The sequence below is a fragment of the Abramis brama genome (assembly GCF_963993115.1).
Source record: "Abramis brama genome assembly, chromosome: 6".
Lineage (NCBI taxonomy): Eukaryota > Metazoa > Chordata > Actinopteri > Cypriniformes > Leuciscidae > Abramis > Abramis brama.
The window spans coordinates 40,251,948-40,267,952 of NC_139968.1; the positions used below are offsets into that span (position 1 = coordinate 40,251,948).

General features: G+C 39.9%; 3 protein-coding genes across 3 annotated transcripts in view; all 3 read right to left on the reverse strand.

Moving 5' to 3' along the window:
* LOC311084222 (uncharacterized protein) overlaps positions 1–16,005 on the reverse strand; it is a 316,630-nt gene that overhangs the window by 142,377 nt on the left and 158,248 nt on the right. The gene's annotated exons all lie outside the window — the stretch shown is intronic.
* LOC311084223 (uncharacterized protein) overlaps positions 1–16,005 on the reverse strand; it is a 61,507-nt gene that overhangs the window by 12,968 nt on the left and 32,534 nt on the right. The gene's annotated exons all lie outside the window — the stretch shown is intronic.
* LOC311084198 (uncharacterized protein) lies at positions 293–15,528 on the reverse strand. Its single transcript, XM_084116106.1, has 8 exons — positions 15,418–15,528; positions 14,755–15,078; positions 4,394–4,696; positions 3,850–4,149; positions 3,318–3,611; positions 1,075–1,395; positions 686–829; positions 293–586 (listed from the first exon to the last, which is right to left on the reverse strand). The coding sequence occupies exons 1-8, from the start codon at positions 15,473–15,475 to the stop codon at positions 570–572; spliced, it is 1,761 nt and encodes a 586-aa protein (XP_083972232.1). The 5' UTR covers positions 15,476–15,528; the 3' UTR covers positions 293–569.

Sequence of the window (16,005 nt, forward strand, 5' to 3'; positions counted from 1 at the left end):
TATCGTTGGAGGAAATGAAGCATCGATATGTTGTGTTTATGTATTTCACTGCGATCTCAAAGCATATTATAATGTGTCCCAAATCAGTATTTTCTCGGGTTAAAGGGGAAGTTGTTTGTTTATTATTGTAGATAGAAAAACAGTATGAATATCAGTATAGTTAAATAATATTTTAATAATGTAAAGCTTTATATGTTCCATACTTCTGAAATCTTTAAACTATATATAAAGTCTGTATTCCTCCAGGAGGCGCTCTACAAAATAATTGTAATAAAACATGGAGAGACTCTTGAACCTCAGAGTGAGAAACTTTATTGATAAAGGCAAGAAAATACATACAGTAAATATACAGCAGTAGTAAAGTGAGATCTGTGTGTCTCTTTATTCATTTTTTTTTGTATCTGAGAGAAGTTATAAACAATAAAGTGAAATATAAACAATAAAGTCACACTGTTAAAATCTGACACTGAAAGAGAGCACAAACTCAAATAATCATCAGTATTTATTATGAAAAAAACGCTAGAAGAACAAAAAACACTTGAAGAAACTTTAAAATTCAGCGTTCTGCTTTAGATTTCGATACTTCCTGAAAAAGATGAACATAAAAAGCCATATATTAATACATCTCACAGATATTTATACATGCAGTATCAGTTTGTGTGAAATGACATCATCAATCATGTACCTGATGTGTGAATATGTGCTTGATCTCCTTCAGCTCTTCTGGATCTGATCTCATAAACCACAATAATGACAGTAGCCACGCCCACCAGAGCAGAGAGGACCAATCGGATCACAGCTTCAGTAGGACCACAACAGTGGACAGAGTCTGAGGAATAAACACATCAAACTGAGATCAGATCAGTCAATAAACACTAATATCAGCGCTGACATCAACTAATATTTCTGAATACACAGAAATATCATCAAATCTAATCAACAATCTTATATTCGGTTCCAAGTGAGTTTTTATACGGTCTGACATCTCAAACTGTAAAGGATTCAACAATTCAATATGTAAATAGTTAATAAAATAAGAATATTTGAAGGAGAAGAAAAATTATCTCTACTCACTATAGACAGAAACTCTGAATAATTTTGATGAAAATCTTCTTCCTGAAAACATCAGTAGTTTATAATCTCCATCATGTTCAGTTGTGGTGTTTGTGATGGTCAGAGATCCAGTTTGATTGTCCAGCTTCAGTCTGTCTCTGAATCTCCCATCAAGAACATCATCATATACAGTGATTCTGTCGACCTGTTTATTGATTACTGCTATTAAAGTGTTTTCATCTCCAAACATCCACAGAATCACATCATCATCCTTTATTTCAGTAAGAGGAGAGTTTAGAGAGACTGAATCTCCCTCCTTCACTGACACTGACTTTACTTCATCTGTCAAACACACAGAGAACAAACAGTAACAGGGTTTGCAAAAGATTAATACTGTTAAATAACTTTATAATGGTTTACTAAATTAAATAGTGTCAGGTTGCTTCTATGTTCTCTCTCACTCTCACACTACCACACACACTCATTGACACACTCATCTCACTCACACACCAGCACACACACACTTTCATGTTTACACTCTGTCATCACCTGTTGATCATCACAATCAGCATTCGCGCTGCTTTGCGCTGACAGCTGTGTCTTGTCTGATTACTCGGTCTACTTCTGTGCTGCGTTCCAGTCCACTTTTAGACACGCACTTGCGAACTTCCCTAAGCACTTCCCCTCGGGGGAATCCCTGCCGCCATTTTGAAGTGCGTTCCACTTCGTGAAGTGGACGAGGTAAGTTTATATGGACAGACCCTTGTTCCCTCGATTTTGACCGAGGGAGCGAGTCTACTTCAAATATACACTTCAGGTACCTATATGTCCCACAATGCAGTACGATTGTGACATCACCACAGATCTCGTCTAATCACCACCACAACAGACAACTCTATGATATATGAATTAGATTTTTTTTTAATTTAAAACAACCCATACACACATATAAACATTTGGATGCTGCATTAAACAAATTCTTAAAGGAAAAAAAATTAAATAATAAATCAACTCCACAGCTGATTCCAAGTGATCAAGGGCTTAGGACGTTCTAGTTCAGCCCATTGCAGTTTCCGCCAGTAGTTGGCACTCGTGCAACGTAAGCAATGACGTACATCCGAGTGAACGAGACGAAGGGAAGTTAGCGAGTGAAGGGCATGACAATTTTGGACTGGAACGCAGCACTGGTGTTTGTTCTCTCTGCTTTGTCGGATTATTGTGTGAGTAACGCTTTCTCATTTTGTCAGCAAAAGTCTTGTCTTGTGTAGCAGCATTCGCCTTAGTGTGTCTCATGTGGTGAGCCTCAACTAAGGCCACATTTACACATAGCCAGGTATTTAGAGAAACTAATATTTCTCCCCCTCCGTTTTCAAAAATAACATTGTGCACACAACCCGCATAAATACGCCGTCGAGCAACATCATAACTATGCCAAACCTATGGGCGGCAGTGTAGGGAGAAGGATAAAGCCATGCAAGCCAATCAGAATCCTCAAAATCGACAACAACGAATAGCACGAACGACTTCCAGTTCCTTTCAAAACAACAGACATGGCGCAAGGTTCGTTTGTGTGGACAGACAGCGAAGCAAATGCAAACAGGTCAAAAGCGTTTGCACAAAAGTAAAAATAAGTACCACCTTAACAGCATCCATGATCAAACAGTAGCCAAACAAACTCTAAACATAGGGCGCTCACATGACGTAAGCATTTTCTGGCGCATAATGTGACGTTTGAGAACCTGAAACCCCGTTTCTCCCAGTTGACACGGCAACACATAACCAGCGTTTTCAGAAATCTCCACTTTGGCCGGAGTTTTTAGAAATAATCGTTTTCTGGGATAAAAACGGCGTTTTTGTGTAAATGACAGGCCAAAACACAGGGAAATATCTGCGATTTCCCATCGTGTAAACGGGGCCTAAGTTTACTCTGCTCGAGCTGCTTTCTACAAGGACAAGTTCCAACTAGAGAGAGAGAATTTTTTCTGTTCAACGTTATCTCTCCTGACAAAGTATCCACTGTGAAGCTGTCTCCCTGGAGAGCGTCTTTTGAGTTCCAGTTCTGAGCTATCTACTACAAGCCACTTTTTGTTGAACATTAAAGACTTTGAATTGAATTACTTTTGCTTTTGGATCTTCTGTTGCATTCTGACAAATAGTGTAAAATTTACATTAAAAAATAAAAAATAAAACAACAAAAGCAAAATTGTGCTTAAATTCATTACATTTTTTCATTAAAAAACGGGTGTAAATGTTTTTTAACTCACCAATGACAAAGAGAATGAATCTCTTGATCTCCCTGTTGATCCGTAGATGATAATCTCCAGCATGTTCAGTTGTGGTGTTTGTGATGGTCAGAGATCCAGTTTGTTTGTCCAGCTTCAGTCTGTCTCTGAATCTCCCATCAAGAACATCACCATTATATACAGTGAATGTGTCGAACCGTTTGATTTCAGCTATTAAAGTGTTTTTAAACCACCACTGAATCTCATCAGAATCCTTCATTTCAGTAAGATCAGAGTTTATAGTGACTGAATCTCCCTCCATCACTGACTCCAGGACTGAATCACCAAACGCACACACACACACACACACACACACACACACACACACACACACACACACACACAGGGTTTGTCACAGATTAAGACGATCAGTTAATGATTTATAAAAGTAAATAGATTACAATTTAAAGGAATATCATCATTAAACACCAAAAGCAAAATGGATATTGAATTATCAATTGTATATTTGCGTTGATTAAAACATTAAAACAAGTTAAACTGATATTTAACTCACCAAAGACAAAGAGCCTGAAACTCTTGATCTCACTGTTGATCTGTAGTTTATAATCTCCATCATGTTCAGTTGTGGTGTTTGTGATGGTCAGAGATCCAGTTTGATTGTCCAGCTTCAGTCTGTCTCTGAATCTCCCATCAAGAACATCATCATATACAGTGATTCTGTCGGCCTGTTTATTGATTTCAGCTATTAAAGTGTTTTCATCTCCAAACCTCCACTGAATCTCATCATCATCCTTCATTTCAGTAAGATCAGAGTTTAGAGAGACTGAATCTCCCTCAATCACTGACACCAGGGCTGAATCACCGAACACACACACACACACACACACACACACACACACAGATAAACAGATAAACAGAAACAGGGTTCATCAAAGATTAAGACGGTCACTTGATGGTTTAAAAAAGTAAATTGTTTGAAATTTTAATTTGAAATGAATATCATAATTAAGCAACAGAAGCAAAATGGAGTTTGGATTAATAATTGTATCTTTGTGCTGATTAAAATATAAAACAAGTGAAACAAATATTTAACTCACCAATGACAGTGAGAGTGAAAGGCTTTATCTCACTGTTGATCTGTAGTTTATAATCTCCTTCATGTTCAGTTCTGGTGTTTGTGATGGTCAGAGATCCAGTTTGATTGTCCAGCTTCAGTCTGTCTCTGAATCTCCCATCAAGAACATCATCATATACAGTGATTCTGTCGGCCCGTTTATTGATTTCAGCTATTAAAGTGTTTTCATCTCCAAACCTCCACTGAATCTCATCATCATCCTTCATTTCAGTAAGACGAGAGTTTAGAGAGACTGAATCTCCCTCCATCACTGACACAGTCTCTCCTGAAGAACAGAGTTTTTCACAGATTAAAGCTTTAAAATCTCTTGATGTTGGTTTGATGAAGCTTCACTAAGATACTTTTAATCATTTAAATGTGAAATTAATGATATTCTGCAGAAGTTCAAAGACAAAAGATGATGAATGAAAATAGAAATAGATTTATATATGGAACAATAACTAAAAAAGACACTTTTACTTGAATGTTTAATGTCACACTAAAACTAAAGCTGTTGAGTATCTGAGCTTCATATTTACATTATTTTATTTAATGAATTCATAATAACGATCTGACTGTAAAATCACAGATTAATTGTTTCTATATGAGACTAACAGTGAATGCTGATCCTCTCAAACTAATTTAACCAGTAATGTATTACATGGTACCAGAGCGGAAACAACTCAAGTCATGAAAACACATTTAAAACTCACCAACCAAGTTTTTAAATAGATATATAGTAGAGGAGAAAAAAGAAATGAAAGTGTTAGTATTAACTTAATGGAGGAAAAGAGTAACAAGCACCACTTAAATGTCCAGCCCGCAGAAGTCACACTTACCCTGTAACTACATGAACAAGAGTATATTTCTCCAGTATTTAAGCAAAAGTTGCAATAGTTTTAGTTCTCAGTGCAATTTTGTTAAAAGAAAGTCCTGTATAAATGCACAGATATGGACCCTATATATTTTTTAAAAGCCTATATGTATTGGTATACTGTTATTACAGAATGGTTTGCAGTGTATGTTCTCGCTAAACTGCTCTCAAATGTAAGACTGTTGTATTATAATAGTAGAATAAGTAACGCTTAGATCTAAAATACCGACAGTATAAATAATTTGTTGATTCTTCTGGTTATTACCCCTTTATTCCTAAAACTTTACATGTTGTAGGTACACTATAATTACAGAAAGTTACACTGTAAATTAGTTTTAAATACGCAGTTCTTTGCGGGCTGTAATCTAAAGCGTTACCAAGCAAACTCCAGCAGCTCGAGCTCTTACTAGAACCAGGAAGTGTGATCATATTAGCCCGGCTCTGTCAACACTGCGTTTGCTCTCTATCAAACATTGCATACATTTAAAAATCCTGATGATTACTATTGTAGCGACAATGGCATCTGCTTTTCAAATTAGCGGATCATGTGATGAAAAAAAAAACACATCGTCTTTGTCCTTGCTGGTTAATAATTGCCCCACGAGGACCAATTTGCCAGCACCGACCTTCTCCCCAACTTTACAACCTCGTGACATTCCACACAAACACACACACACATTACACACACACACACACACTCGTGGGCTTTCAACCAGAAACCCACCACGAGATGCAACTGAAGCACATTTCCATATATGGACTTCCACATAGTAAAATTTCATTTTACCATTCATTACAAATTTATAATAGAGGTGTGGTTTGCTAGAGTAAAATCTTTAATTCCGAAGATTCATTGAAAGAAAATCACTCCATAGTGTCTTGTAACTCGAACCTGGTCATAAACTTTATGACCCAAAGCTGCATCTCATCCAGTTCCTCTGCAAGCCAACATTCCAACACCTTAACACCCATGGAACATTTCAGAGAAAACTCTTCAAATGTTTGATATGTATTCCTGTGTTTCTCAAGTGTCTTCACATGCCATAACGGAAATACTGACCATTTTATTGTGTGTTTAATCAAGCTTTATTTGTGAGTAATGATGCATATGAACGTAATGTTATGTGTGTCCAATATCTACCTGTAATTCTTGGTATCTGTCTGACCGTCCTGTTTTAATTCAACCAGTCCCGCACATAGTATTATCGTAAGATGTATTATTCTGTATGTATAATCTTAAGAGGAAATATTAATTATTTCGCTCAGAAGACACATGATACAAGGGGGCGTGTTGCTTTTCACACAAAGAAGACGTCTTCCCGCTACAGATCAGAAGTTTTGATTCGCTCTGTCACAAACAAGGCGTAAACAGATTGTCTGTTAAAAGGAAGAGACCCCCACTTCTCGCTCTCTTCTCTCATCGATCCCGCTTGACCTCCTCCTCCTCCTTCTCCACGTGCAGCGCTGCTCCGGTTGGACAGGCCCTCGCCTCGGCCTCTGGGACACATGGCCCGCGTCATGTAAAAGCCTGCCGTCTTTGCAACCAAGCTTTGCAACCTCTTCCGCACGGAAGACGAACTTTCTCGGTAATGTTACATCCAGTGAGCCTTTAAACTTCGCGGCACCTGAAGACGCAACAGAAACAGGATCGACACCTCTTGTCCTGCCTCAGCCTCGCGCCGAACAGAGAACAAACGTGCAAGTGACGGTAACCTTATCTGATAAAACTGCTTTCCAGGTTGTCTCGCGAACTTAGGTTCTGTATGTAATAATTACTAGCTTTTCTCTTCTCTTTATTCTCTTTTATTTCTTTCTTTCATTTAATTTCATTCTGATCACTTATGTTATTGTTTGGTTATATGTTTGTTTGTTTATTGTTTGCATTTTTACGTACGTTTATATTCGTAGCTCATATAATCTCTAGTTTTGCATTTATTAAAATTCATAAATACTTTTCACTGTCTCTGTATTTGAAAGCCCACCATTCTAAAGTCAATGAAACAAAAGATCTTAAGCTACAAGCTCGATATTAGACTACATTCAGTAGTTTTAATTAATAAACTCAATAAAGTTTAATGTTCGTGGCCAGAACCTAAACTTTAGTGGAGTTTGTGAATACCCCTTCTTAACTGTACTGACCTTACATCTACTCGCTGGCCGAGTTAAAGGTTGGTCAAACCAGTTACAGGACAAGGTATTCTCGATAATTGATAAAATAAATGTACATGCGACTTATGAATTATGACCATGAGTCATAAATATTAATATTCCCAAGATTCCCCATATTCTTGAGCTAATTCATATTTACCCAGAGTCGTATTCGTTACATGTTTGGTGGAGGATGCGGGCAGTTTCAAACTTTATTTTGGTGGGCAAATTCAGTTTCAGTTGAATGTGTATTATTGGTTTAATAATTGTAAGCTATACGCGCGTTTTGAATTGTGAGGTAAGTCGCTAAGGCAAACTCACCCAGCTGATGGTATAGGCACAAAGCCAGCTCAGCTCTGTAAAAATCTGCAGTTCATGATATTACAGTGTCCCTGTAAAGACGAAGCAAAACTCTTTGCAGTGGGTACATGTAATATGATTTAAACCGACTAAATGAAGACGAAGGATCTCTTTTAGGACGAAGACGTAAATCTGGCCTGAGCAGTGACTCAGTTTGTCAGTCGTAATAGGCCTTATTATATACAATACGTTAACGATAAACTCCTGGTCAGAAATTGGCGTCGCGATCCAATTTTGTACACCTAATGCATTATCATAAAGTGCTAATTTGATTAATGTTTATGGGAGATGAGCAGAGGCATAATTCCTGCTCATAGCTGTTTTGATGCCTGTCGTGCTCACAGCTTAAGTAAATAGATGTTTTAATGCCTGTTTGCTCACAGTTTCTAAAATTTGAACAGAAGAAAATAATACCTGTTCACAGCTGTAGTAATCACAGATGTTTTAATCCCTGTGTACTCACAGTTTAAGTAAATAGATGTTCGAATCCCTGTTTGCTCACAGTTTCTATTAATTAAAACAGAAGTCCTAATTCCTGTTTTTATTGTAAACCGTTTCATATATAATGTGTAATTGGAGACCAGTTTTATGAATTAAAACAGATGATAATCCCTGTCCTTATTCTAAACCGTCTCATGTATAATGTGTAATTTAATAGATGTGTAATTCCTATTAGTCACATGTTGTGAAACTCGCGTCATTTTTCGCATGCAACTGAGCGCAAAATGAGCCCAAAAGTATAGTGATTTCTAAGAAAAATTCCAGTCTCAGTTGTTGAAACACTGACCAACAGCCTTTAGGTGTGTGTGGCAGTTCTCAAATTGCGCGCCCCACCGACGTCATCCTGCGTGAGCGTCGCCTCCCACTGACGTCAGCCTGCGCGAGCAAAATTGCGCCATCTGCTGGCGGTAAAAGATAATACCTGCTTTCAATTTCTTTTTCTCTCTCTGCATTCATTTTCTCTTCTTTTCCCCGATCATAGAATGAACGGTCGAACTCTCAAATACTTACCTGCATTCAAAGCTTAGCTTATGCTGATATTATTTGGAGTTAGACAATTCTCTTTTCTGTTTTTGATTGTCACACTTTAAGAAAAAAAAAAACTTTTCCGAATTAAAGCTTAGACTTGATTCACTCAGTTCATTGATAGTCCCAGCCTGCATTGAAGGGTCTCATTGCTACCCTTTTCGTTTGATTATTTTTATAATCAATACTAATAACTTCAGTGTTATTGTAAGGATTATAGGAAGTCATTCTGAATTTCAGTTTTAATTATTATTGATACTTCACTGTTATCATTCTAATTTTCTTTCCTTCCTTATTTTTATTATAATTTGGACCTCTCCTTGCACGCTTAGTTGAATTTCAATTCAAACTAGTTTGAATTTTGATTTAAAATTGTGTCTAATCCACCAGGTAGACCACTGAGAGGACATACGCCCCTCACCCTGGTGGCACAAATCCACTGCCGGGGCCTATTCCTCTGCCTGCGTCTCAAGCCTGTGTTGTTATTCACATTTTATTTCATTGATAATTTTCTTTTTCCTCTTCCCTCTCTTCTCCAGTCTCTCCAAAGGGGGGGGGGGGATAGGTTATTCTGATAAATCACCATCAGTTATCATAATTCCCCTTTTGTTGTATCACTATTTTAGTAAAGCCTTTGCCTCTGACTCCTGCATACATATTTACCCAATTTGATGAAACCAGAAAGCCTTAATTCACATTAAGTCCAACCTCTTAATCCCTTATTGTGTATCTATGAGCAGGACTCAGTCAGTGCACTGTGGTGATTGAGACGTCATCACTGGTTTCCACCTGGATGACCTCTATTCACCCCAGGTAACTAAAATTTGATAGAACCCCTCCACTTATTATGAACCACAGAATACTAGATATTCCTCCTGGTGTATTTTAAGTGTTTGGCCCACCTTTTTCTCTCTAAGACACACCTTCTTTCGAGGTCCTGTCCCGATAACTCTAGCAGTGTTAATAGGCTTAGGCCTCTTTATTTTTTTTTTTACTTTACTATATAACACTCTCCGTGTTATTGTTTGTGACATTTCATTGCAGACCAATTCACTTCCTTGTGTTGTGTTTCCCTTTTTCTTCCCTACCTCTAACTTTGTCTTTCTCTATTCTGTTGTGATTTGTTTCTCTCATTTCACGTACATACAAAACCTAAGAGAGACCCCAGGAAAGCTGAATAATAGAGTAAACAATCCAAGCGGGCGTCATTAGACGACCCCCAGGCTACCGCCTGTCAAAATCTCTATTGTGGGTTTAGCCATACCCACGAAATTGGCTCCGCTAACTGTCGGCATCAGTTAGCCCCGAAATTCTCATAAACGGCCTAGCCCGTATGAGTATAGCTCATTTGACCCTAAAACAAACTTGCATTTTGTCTCTTTTTGTGTGTGCTGTGCTTCTCTCGCCAACAGTAAGCCGAGATGTCGAGCTCACCCTGTCCTGCAGTCTGCTGGGACGACCTTGAGGCATGGCTGAGAGACATAACAAAGACCGTGCTGCCCCAGGACCCACATCGCTCGAGCCAAGAGCAACGGGACACAGACCTGAGCCAGTTCGAGTCCCATGATCCAGCCCAGACATACAGCCACGAGCAGCTGTCCAAAATCTTCGGAAACCTCGCACTCAAACTCGTCGCCAGGGCCCGGGACAGCGAAAGGAGCAACGCCGACCTGCAGCAAAAGACAGCCGCACTACAGCTCCAGGCCACAGAGGCCCTGGAGGACCGAGCACACACACAGAGCCGTCTAGACCAGCTACTCTTCCCGACCGAGGAAGAGGACGCCACAGATCCAAAGCTCCAGAAAGAAGTAGCAAGACTTCGAAATGCCCTGCAAGATCTGCACCTCGACACAGACCAACGAGAACAGTTGGAGAGAAAAACCAGAAAAGAACTCAACGAAAGGCTCCAACAGGCTGAAGCCCTCCTTGAGAGAGCAGAGACTAGAATTCATCAGCTCGCTCAGCAAAGACACGAGCTCCAAGATGAACTTGACACTGTTCATGCAGAACTAAAACATGCTTACAGATTGCAGAGTGTCTGGAACGGAGAAACACACAACACAGAGTTTCTCCCGGCCAGCCACCCCAACCCTGTCAGCCAAACATCAAAAGCTGAAGGGGGCGGAGCTGAAAAGGGTCAGAATCCTCTCCAGACGGATTGGGCCCCCAGCAACAGCTCTCCTCCCAAAAGCCTTGACAAGCTGGCCAGAAACATTCCTACGTTTGCCGGAGACCACAGTGTTTATGCGTACCTTCAAGACATTGATTTTCACCTGCAAACTGTCGCTAACGTGACAGCTTGGGACAAGTTCTACTTGTTACGAATCACCGCAAATAGAGATGTGCGTAAGTTTCTGGATCGCCAACCAGAGGCCGTCAAAGCAGATTACAAGCAACTGCGACAAGCTTTGATCCGTGAATTCTCTGACCCAGAATCAGACCAAGGGTTTATCACGGCCTTTGACGTCAAACAGGCCCGATGTGAACACCCACACTCCTACTATGGCCGACTCCGACAAACATTCTTCGGAGCAACCAACACCCCACATATGGAAGAAGATATATCTTTTAGAACTTTGTTTCTGCGGAATCTGCATAGCACTGTGAGTAAACATCTCGATGTGCTCGTCTGCCCACGAACCATGTCTACTCGACAACTCAGAGACTTAGTCCACAAGGCTTACACCAAGCAAAGGGCTATAGATGAAAAGACTGTAGAAACGCACACAATTTACTCCGTCTCCGAGCACTGCTCAGAGCCAGACAGCAGATTGCAGCACGACTGTGACGGTGCTCATCCAGAGCGTCGGACCGAACGCTCAGAAAGATTCTGGAACCAGCATCACTCGCCGTCCAGAACTCCAAGCCCAGACCGTCGAAACTGCAACCTCTCTCCCCAGAACACTGGTGAGCCAGAGTCTTCTTACACAACAGATGAAGACAGTGCAGCCACGTCTGACACCGACACAGAAAACGAACACTGACACCTGCTGCTTCAAGGTCATCTCTGACCTGCAGCTGTGCAACCAGACCAATGTCTGCGCCACATACCTACCACCATCACGATTGCAGTGACTACACAGCACAAACGAACTTTACCAACTACACTGCACGCCTCAGAGCCGCTTACACTACCTCCGCTGTGTACAAAGAAGGTCATGCGGGCCTCTGATGAACAGACCTTTCCTATGCCAACAATGATGCCCCAACGCCACTCATGAGACATCGAAGCATGTGGCATACCAACCTCAGCGAAGCAACAAGACTGTCAAGGACATCCATCGCTGAAATCTTTCCTCCCTTTCTCTCTCTCTCCCCTTTTGCCTCTAACAGGATGCTGTGGTGGTTCGCGAGAAAGCAGCCACAATCGGACATCACCAGGTCCGGCATCCGGCATCGCATTAAGAGAGAACACCCCGACTCCTGATTACCAAGGCAGGACTCACACTCAGGAAGTCTAACACTGTGAGGGGCATCTCCACGGTCACCGACCACGCCCCGACACTCGTCTTGGCTTTCATCCTGCACCAGACTCAACGAGACGTGAGCCCAGCTCACAAAGCCGTGTCTGGCGGTTTGTTGGGGGGGGTCCCATACCATCGACCCCCTCAACCTCACTTGAGCTGAGTCATCAGCCTAGCAACCACCTGCTATTTGATCGTCATGATCCACTGCCATCCATTGTGCCCATTTGTTGTTCGACGAAGCCCATCCCGGATTTCGTCTAACAACAGGGGGGATTATGTAGCGACAATGGCATCTGCTTTTCAAATTAGCGGATCATGTGATGAAAAAAAAAACACATCGTCTTTGTCCTTGCTGGTTAATAATTGCCCCACGAGGACCAATTTGCCAGCACCGACCTTCTCCCCAACTTTACAACCTCGTGACATTCCACACAAACACACACACACATTACACACACACACACACACTCGTGGGCTTTCAACCAGAAACCCACCACGAGATGCAACTGAAGCACATTTCCATATATGGACTTCCACATAGTAAAATTTCATTTTACCATTCATTACAAATTTATAATAGAGGTGTGGTTTGCTAGAGTAAAATCTTTAATTCCGAAGATTCATTGAAAGAAAATCACTCCATAGTGTCTTGTAACTCGAACCTGGTCATAAACTTTATGACCCAAAGCTGCATCTCATCCAGTTCCTCTGCAAGCCAACATTCCAACACCTTAACACACATGGAACATTTCAGAGAAAACTCTTCAAATGTTTGATATGTATTCCTGTGTTTCTCAAGTGTCTTCACATGCCATAACGGAAATACTGACCATTTTATTGTGTGTTTAATCAAGCTTTATTTGTGAGTAATGATGCATATGAACGTAATGTTATGTGTGTCCAATATCTACCTGTAATTCTTGGTATCTGTCTGACCGTCCTGTTTTAATTCAACCAGTCCCGCGCACATAGTATTATCGTAAGATGTATTATTCTGTATGTATAATCTTAAGAGGAAATATTAATTATTTCGCTCAGAAGACATATGATACAAGGGGGCGTGTTGCTTTTCACACAAAGAAGACGTCTTCCCGCTACAGATCAGAAGTTTTGATTCGCTCTGTCACAAACAAGGCGTAAACAGATTGTCTGTTAAAAGGAAGAGACCCCCACTTCTCGCTCTCTTCTCTCATCGATCCCGCTTGACCTCCTCCTCCTCCTTCTCCACGTGCAGCGCTGCTCCGGTTGGACAGGCCCTCGCCTCGGCCTCTGGGACACATGGCCCGCGTCATGTAAAAGCCTGCCGTCTTTGCAACCAAGCTTTGCAACCTCTTCCGCACGGAAGACGAACTTTCTCGGTAATGTTACATCCAGTGAGCCTTTAAACTTCGCGGCACCTGAAGACGCAACAGAAACAGGATCGACACCTCTTGTCCTGCCTCAGCCTCGCGCCGAACAGAGAACAAACGTGCAAGTGACGGTAACCTTATCTGATAAAACTGCTTTCCAGGTTGTCTCGCGAACTTAGGTTCTGTATGTAATAATTACTAGCTTTTCTCTTCTCTTTATTCTCTTTTATTTCTTTCTTTCATTTAATTTCATTCTGATCACTTATGTTATTGTTTGGTTATATGTTTGTTTGTTTATTGTTTGCATTTTTACGTACGTTTATATTCGTAGCTCATATAATCTCTAGTTTTGCATTTATTAAAATTCATAAATACTTTTCACTGTCTCTGTATTTGAAAGCCCACCATTCTAAAGTCAATGAAACAAAAGATCTTAAGCTACAAGCTCGATATTAGACTACATTCAGTAGTTTTAATTAATAAACTCAATAAAGTTTAATGTTCGTGGCCAGAACCTAAACTTTAGTGGAGTTTGTGAATACCCCTTCTTAACTGTACTGACCTTACATCTACTCGCTGGCCGAGTTAAAGGTTGGTCAAACCAGTTACAGGACAAGGTATTCTCGATAATTGATAAAATAAATGTACATGCGACTTATGAATTATGACCATGAGTCATAAATATTAATATTCCCAAGATTCCCCATATTCTTGAGCTAATTCATATTTACCCAGAGTCGTATTCGTTACACTATAAACTACTATTACTAAGATCAGAGTTTAGAGTGACTGAAATAAACTATATCATAAAACAACGAAAATAAATATTTTTTTAATTTAATTGTCATTAAAAACAGGTGAAACCAATAGGCTATTTAACCCTTTCACACGTGATTCTATCAAGGTGACATTTAATTTAGAATGTTTCCCCATTATTATTGTTTCCATGGCAAACCGTCATGTTTGTCATGATCTTGATTTAAAATGTGAGATGGCGCCGCCATGTTTGTTTGCGCCGCAGTTCAAATTGTCTGAAGAGTTTGAATCTGACAGTTATGTGACATCACTGAACATTCCAAATCCCAAATGTGGGACCGTATCACTCAAAAGGTTTACTCACTTTCGACAATGAGCCTGAATCTCCTGATCTCACTGTTGATCTGTAGTTTATATTCTCCAGCATGTTCAGGTCTGGTGTTTGTGATGGTCAGAAATCCAGTTTGTTTGTCCAGCTTCAGTCTGTCTCTGAATCTCCCATCAAGAACATCATCATATACAGTGATTCTGTCGGCCGTTACATTGATTTCAGCTATTAAAGTGTTTTCATCTCCAAACCTCCACTGAATCGCATCATCATCCTTCATTTCAGTAAGACCAGATCTTAGTGAGACTGACTCTCCCTCCATCACTAACACTGACATCACTACATCATCACCAATCACTCCTGAAGAACAGAGTTTTTCACAGATTAAAGCTTTAAAATCACTTGATGTTGGTTTGATGAAGATTCACTAAAATACTTTTAATCATGTAAATGTGAAGTGATTAATATTCTGCAGCAGTACAAAGACAAAAGATGATGAATGAAAATAAGTTAAACAGTTTTAAATTATCAATAAATGCATTAAAAATATTGACTTTAATCTCAATAAGATCTCAATAAGATTAACGGTCTCTATAAGAGAATAACAGTGAATGTTAATAATTTCTGACTAATTTAACCAGTAATTTATCACATCAGAACAGAAACAACTGAAACCAGAAAAACACATTTAAAACTCACCATCCAGACGCCACAAACACAAACAGAGCAAAACTAATTTGAGAAACATTTTCTTCATCGGTTCACTGAAAAGCCCACGATAGTAACTCTTAATGTCGAAAACACCCAGATTGATCTGAAAGACTGAACTGAGATATTTATCTGGTTGTGTGTGAATCCTCCCCCAACCTCAGTCAGTTTCCGCTCACACATCCGTCTCCTTTAACATCACGAAAATCAACAAGCTTTTGCTGATCTTACATTTTCAAATTAATTCTGGCCCTGAATGAAAACTAATAGCAGAAGAGTGAAATATTGGATTAGATATCTGTATCTACTGGTGTGTTATTTAGTGCTGTGAGCTGTCAATCATATTTGACCTCTGACCTGTGACTCTTATTTGACTGTTGATGGATTCACTTTATTTCAGTGTAAAGATGTTTTGTGTGGAGTGGAAGATTGTGAGCTTCTTTTTAGCAGAAGAGAAAATGAAGAAACGCTTCAGCCACAAACTACTGACACACAGAGAGACGACAAACATCCAGCAGAAGCTGTTTATCCACCCGTAAATCACATGTATAATGTTTGCCTGTGTTGTTACTGTAAAGG

Excerpts from the sequence above, each read along its gene's own strand:
- LOC311084198 (XM_084116106.1), bottom strand. The coding sequence starts at position 15,475 with ATGAAGAAAATGTTTCTCAAATTAGTTTTGCTCTGTTTGTGTTTGTGG. Across the intron at positions 15,079-15,417 it reads GTGTTTGTGGCGTCTGGATG|GAGTGATTGGTGATGATGTA; the intron begins GTGAGTTTTAAA and ends TCTGTTCTTCAG. Across the intron at positions 3,612-3,849 it reads TTTCAGGCTCTTTGTCTTTG|TCCTGGAGTCAGTGATGGAG; the intron begins GTGAGTTAAATA and ends TTGGTGATTCAG.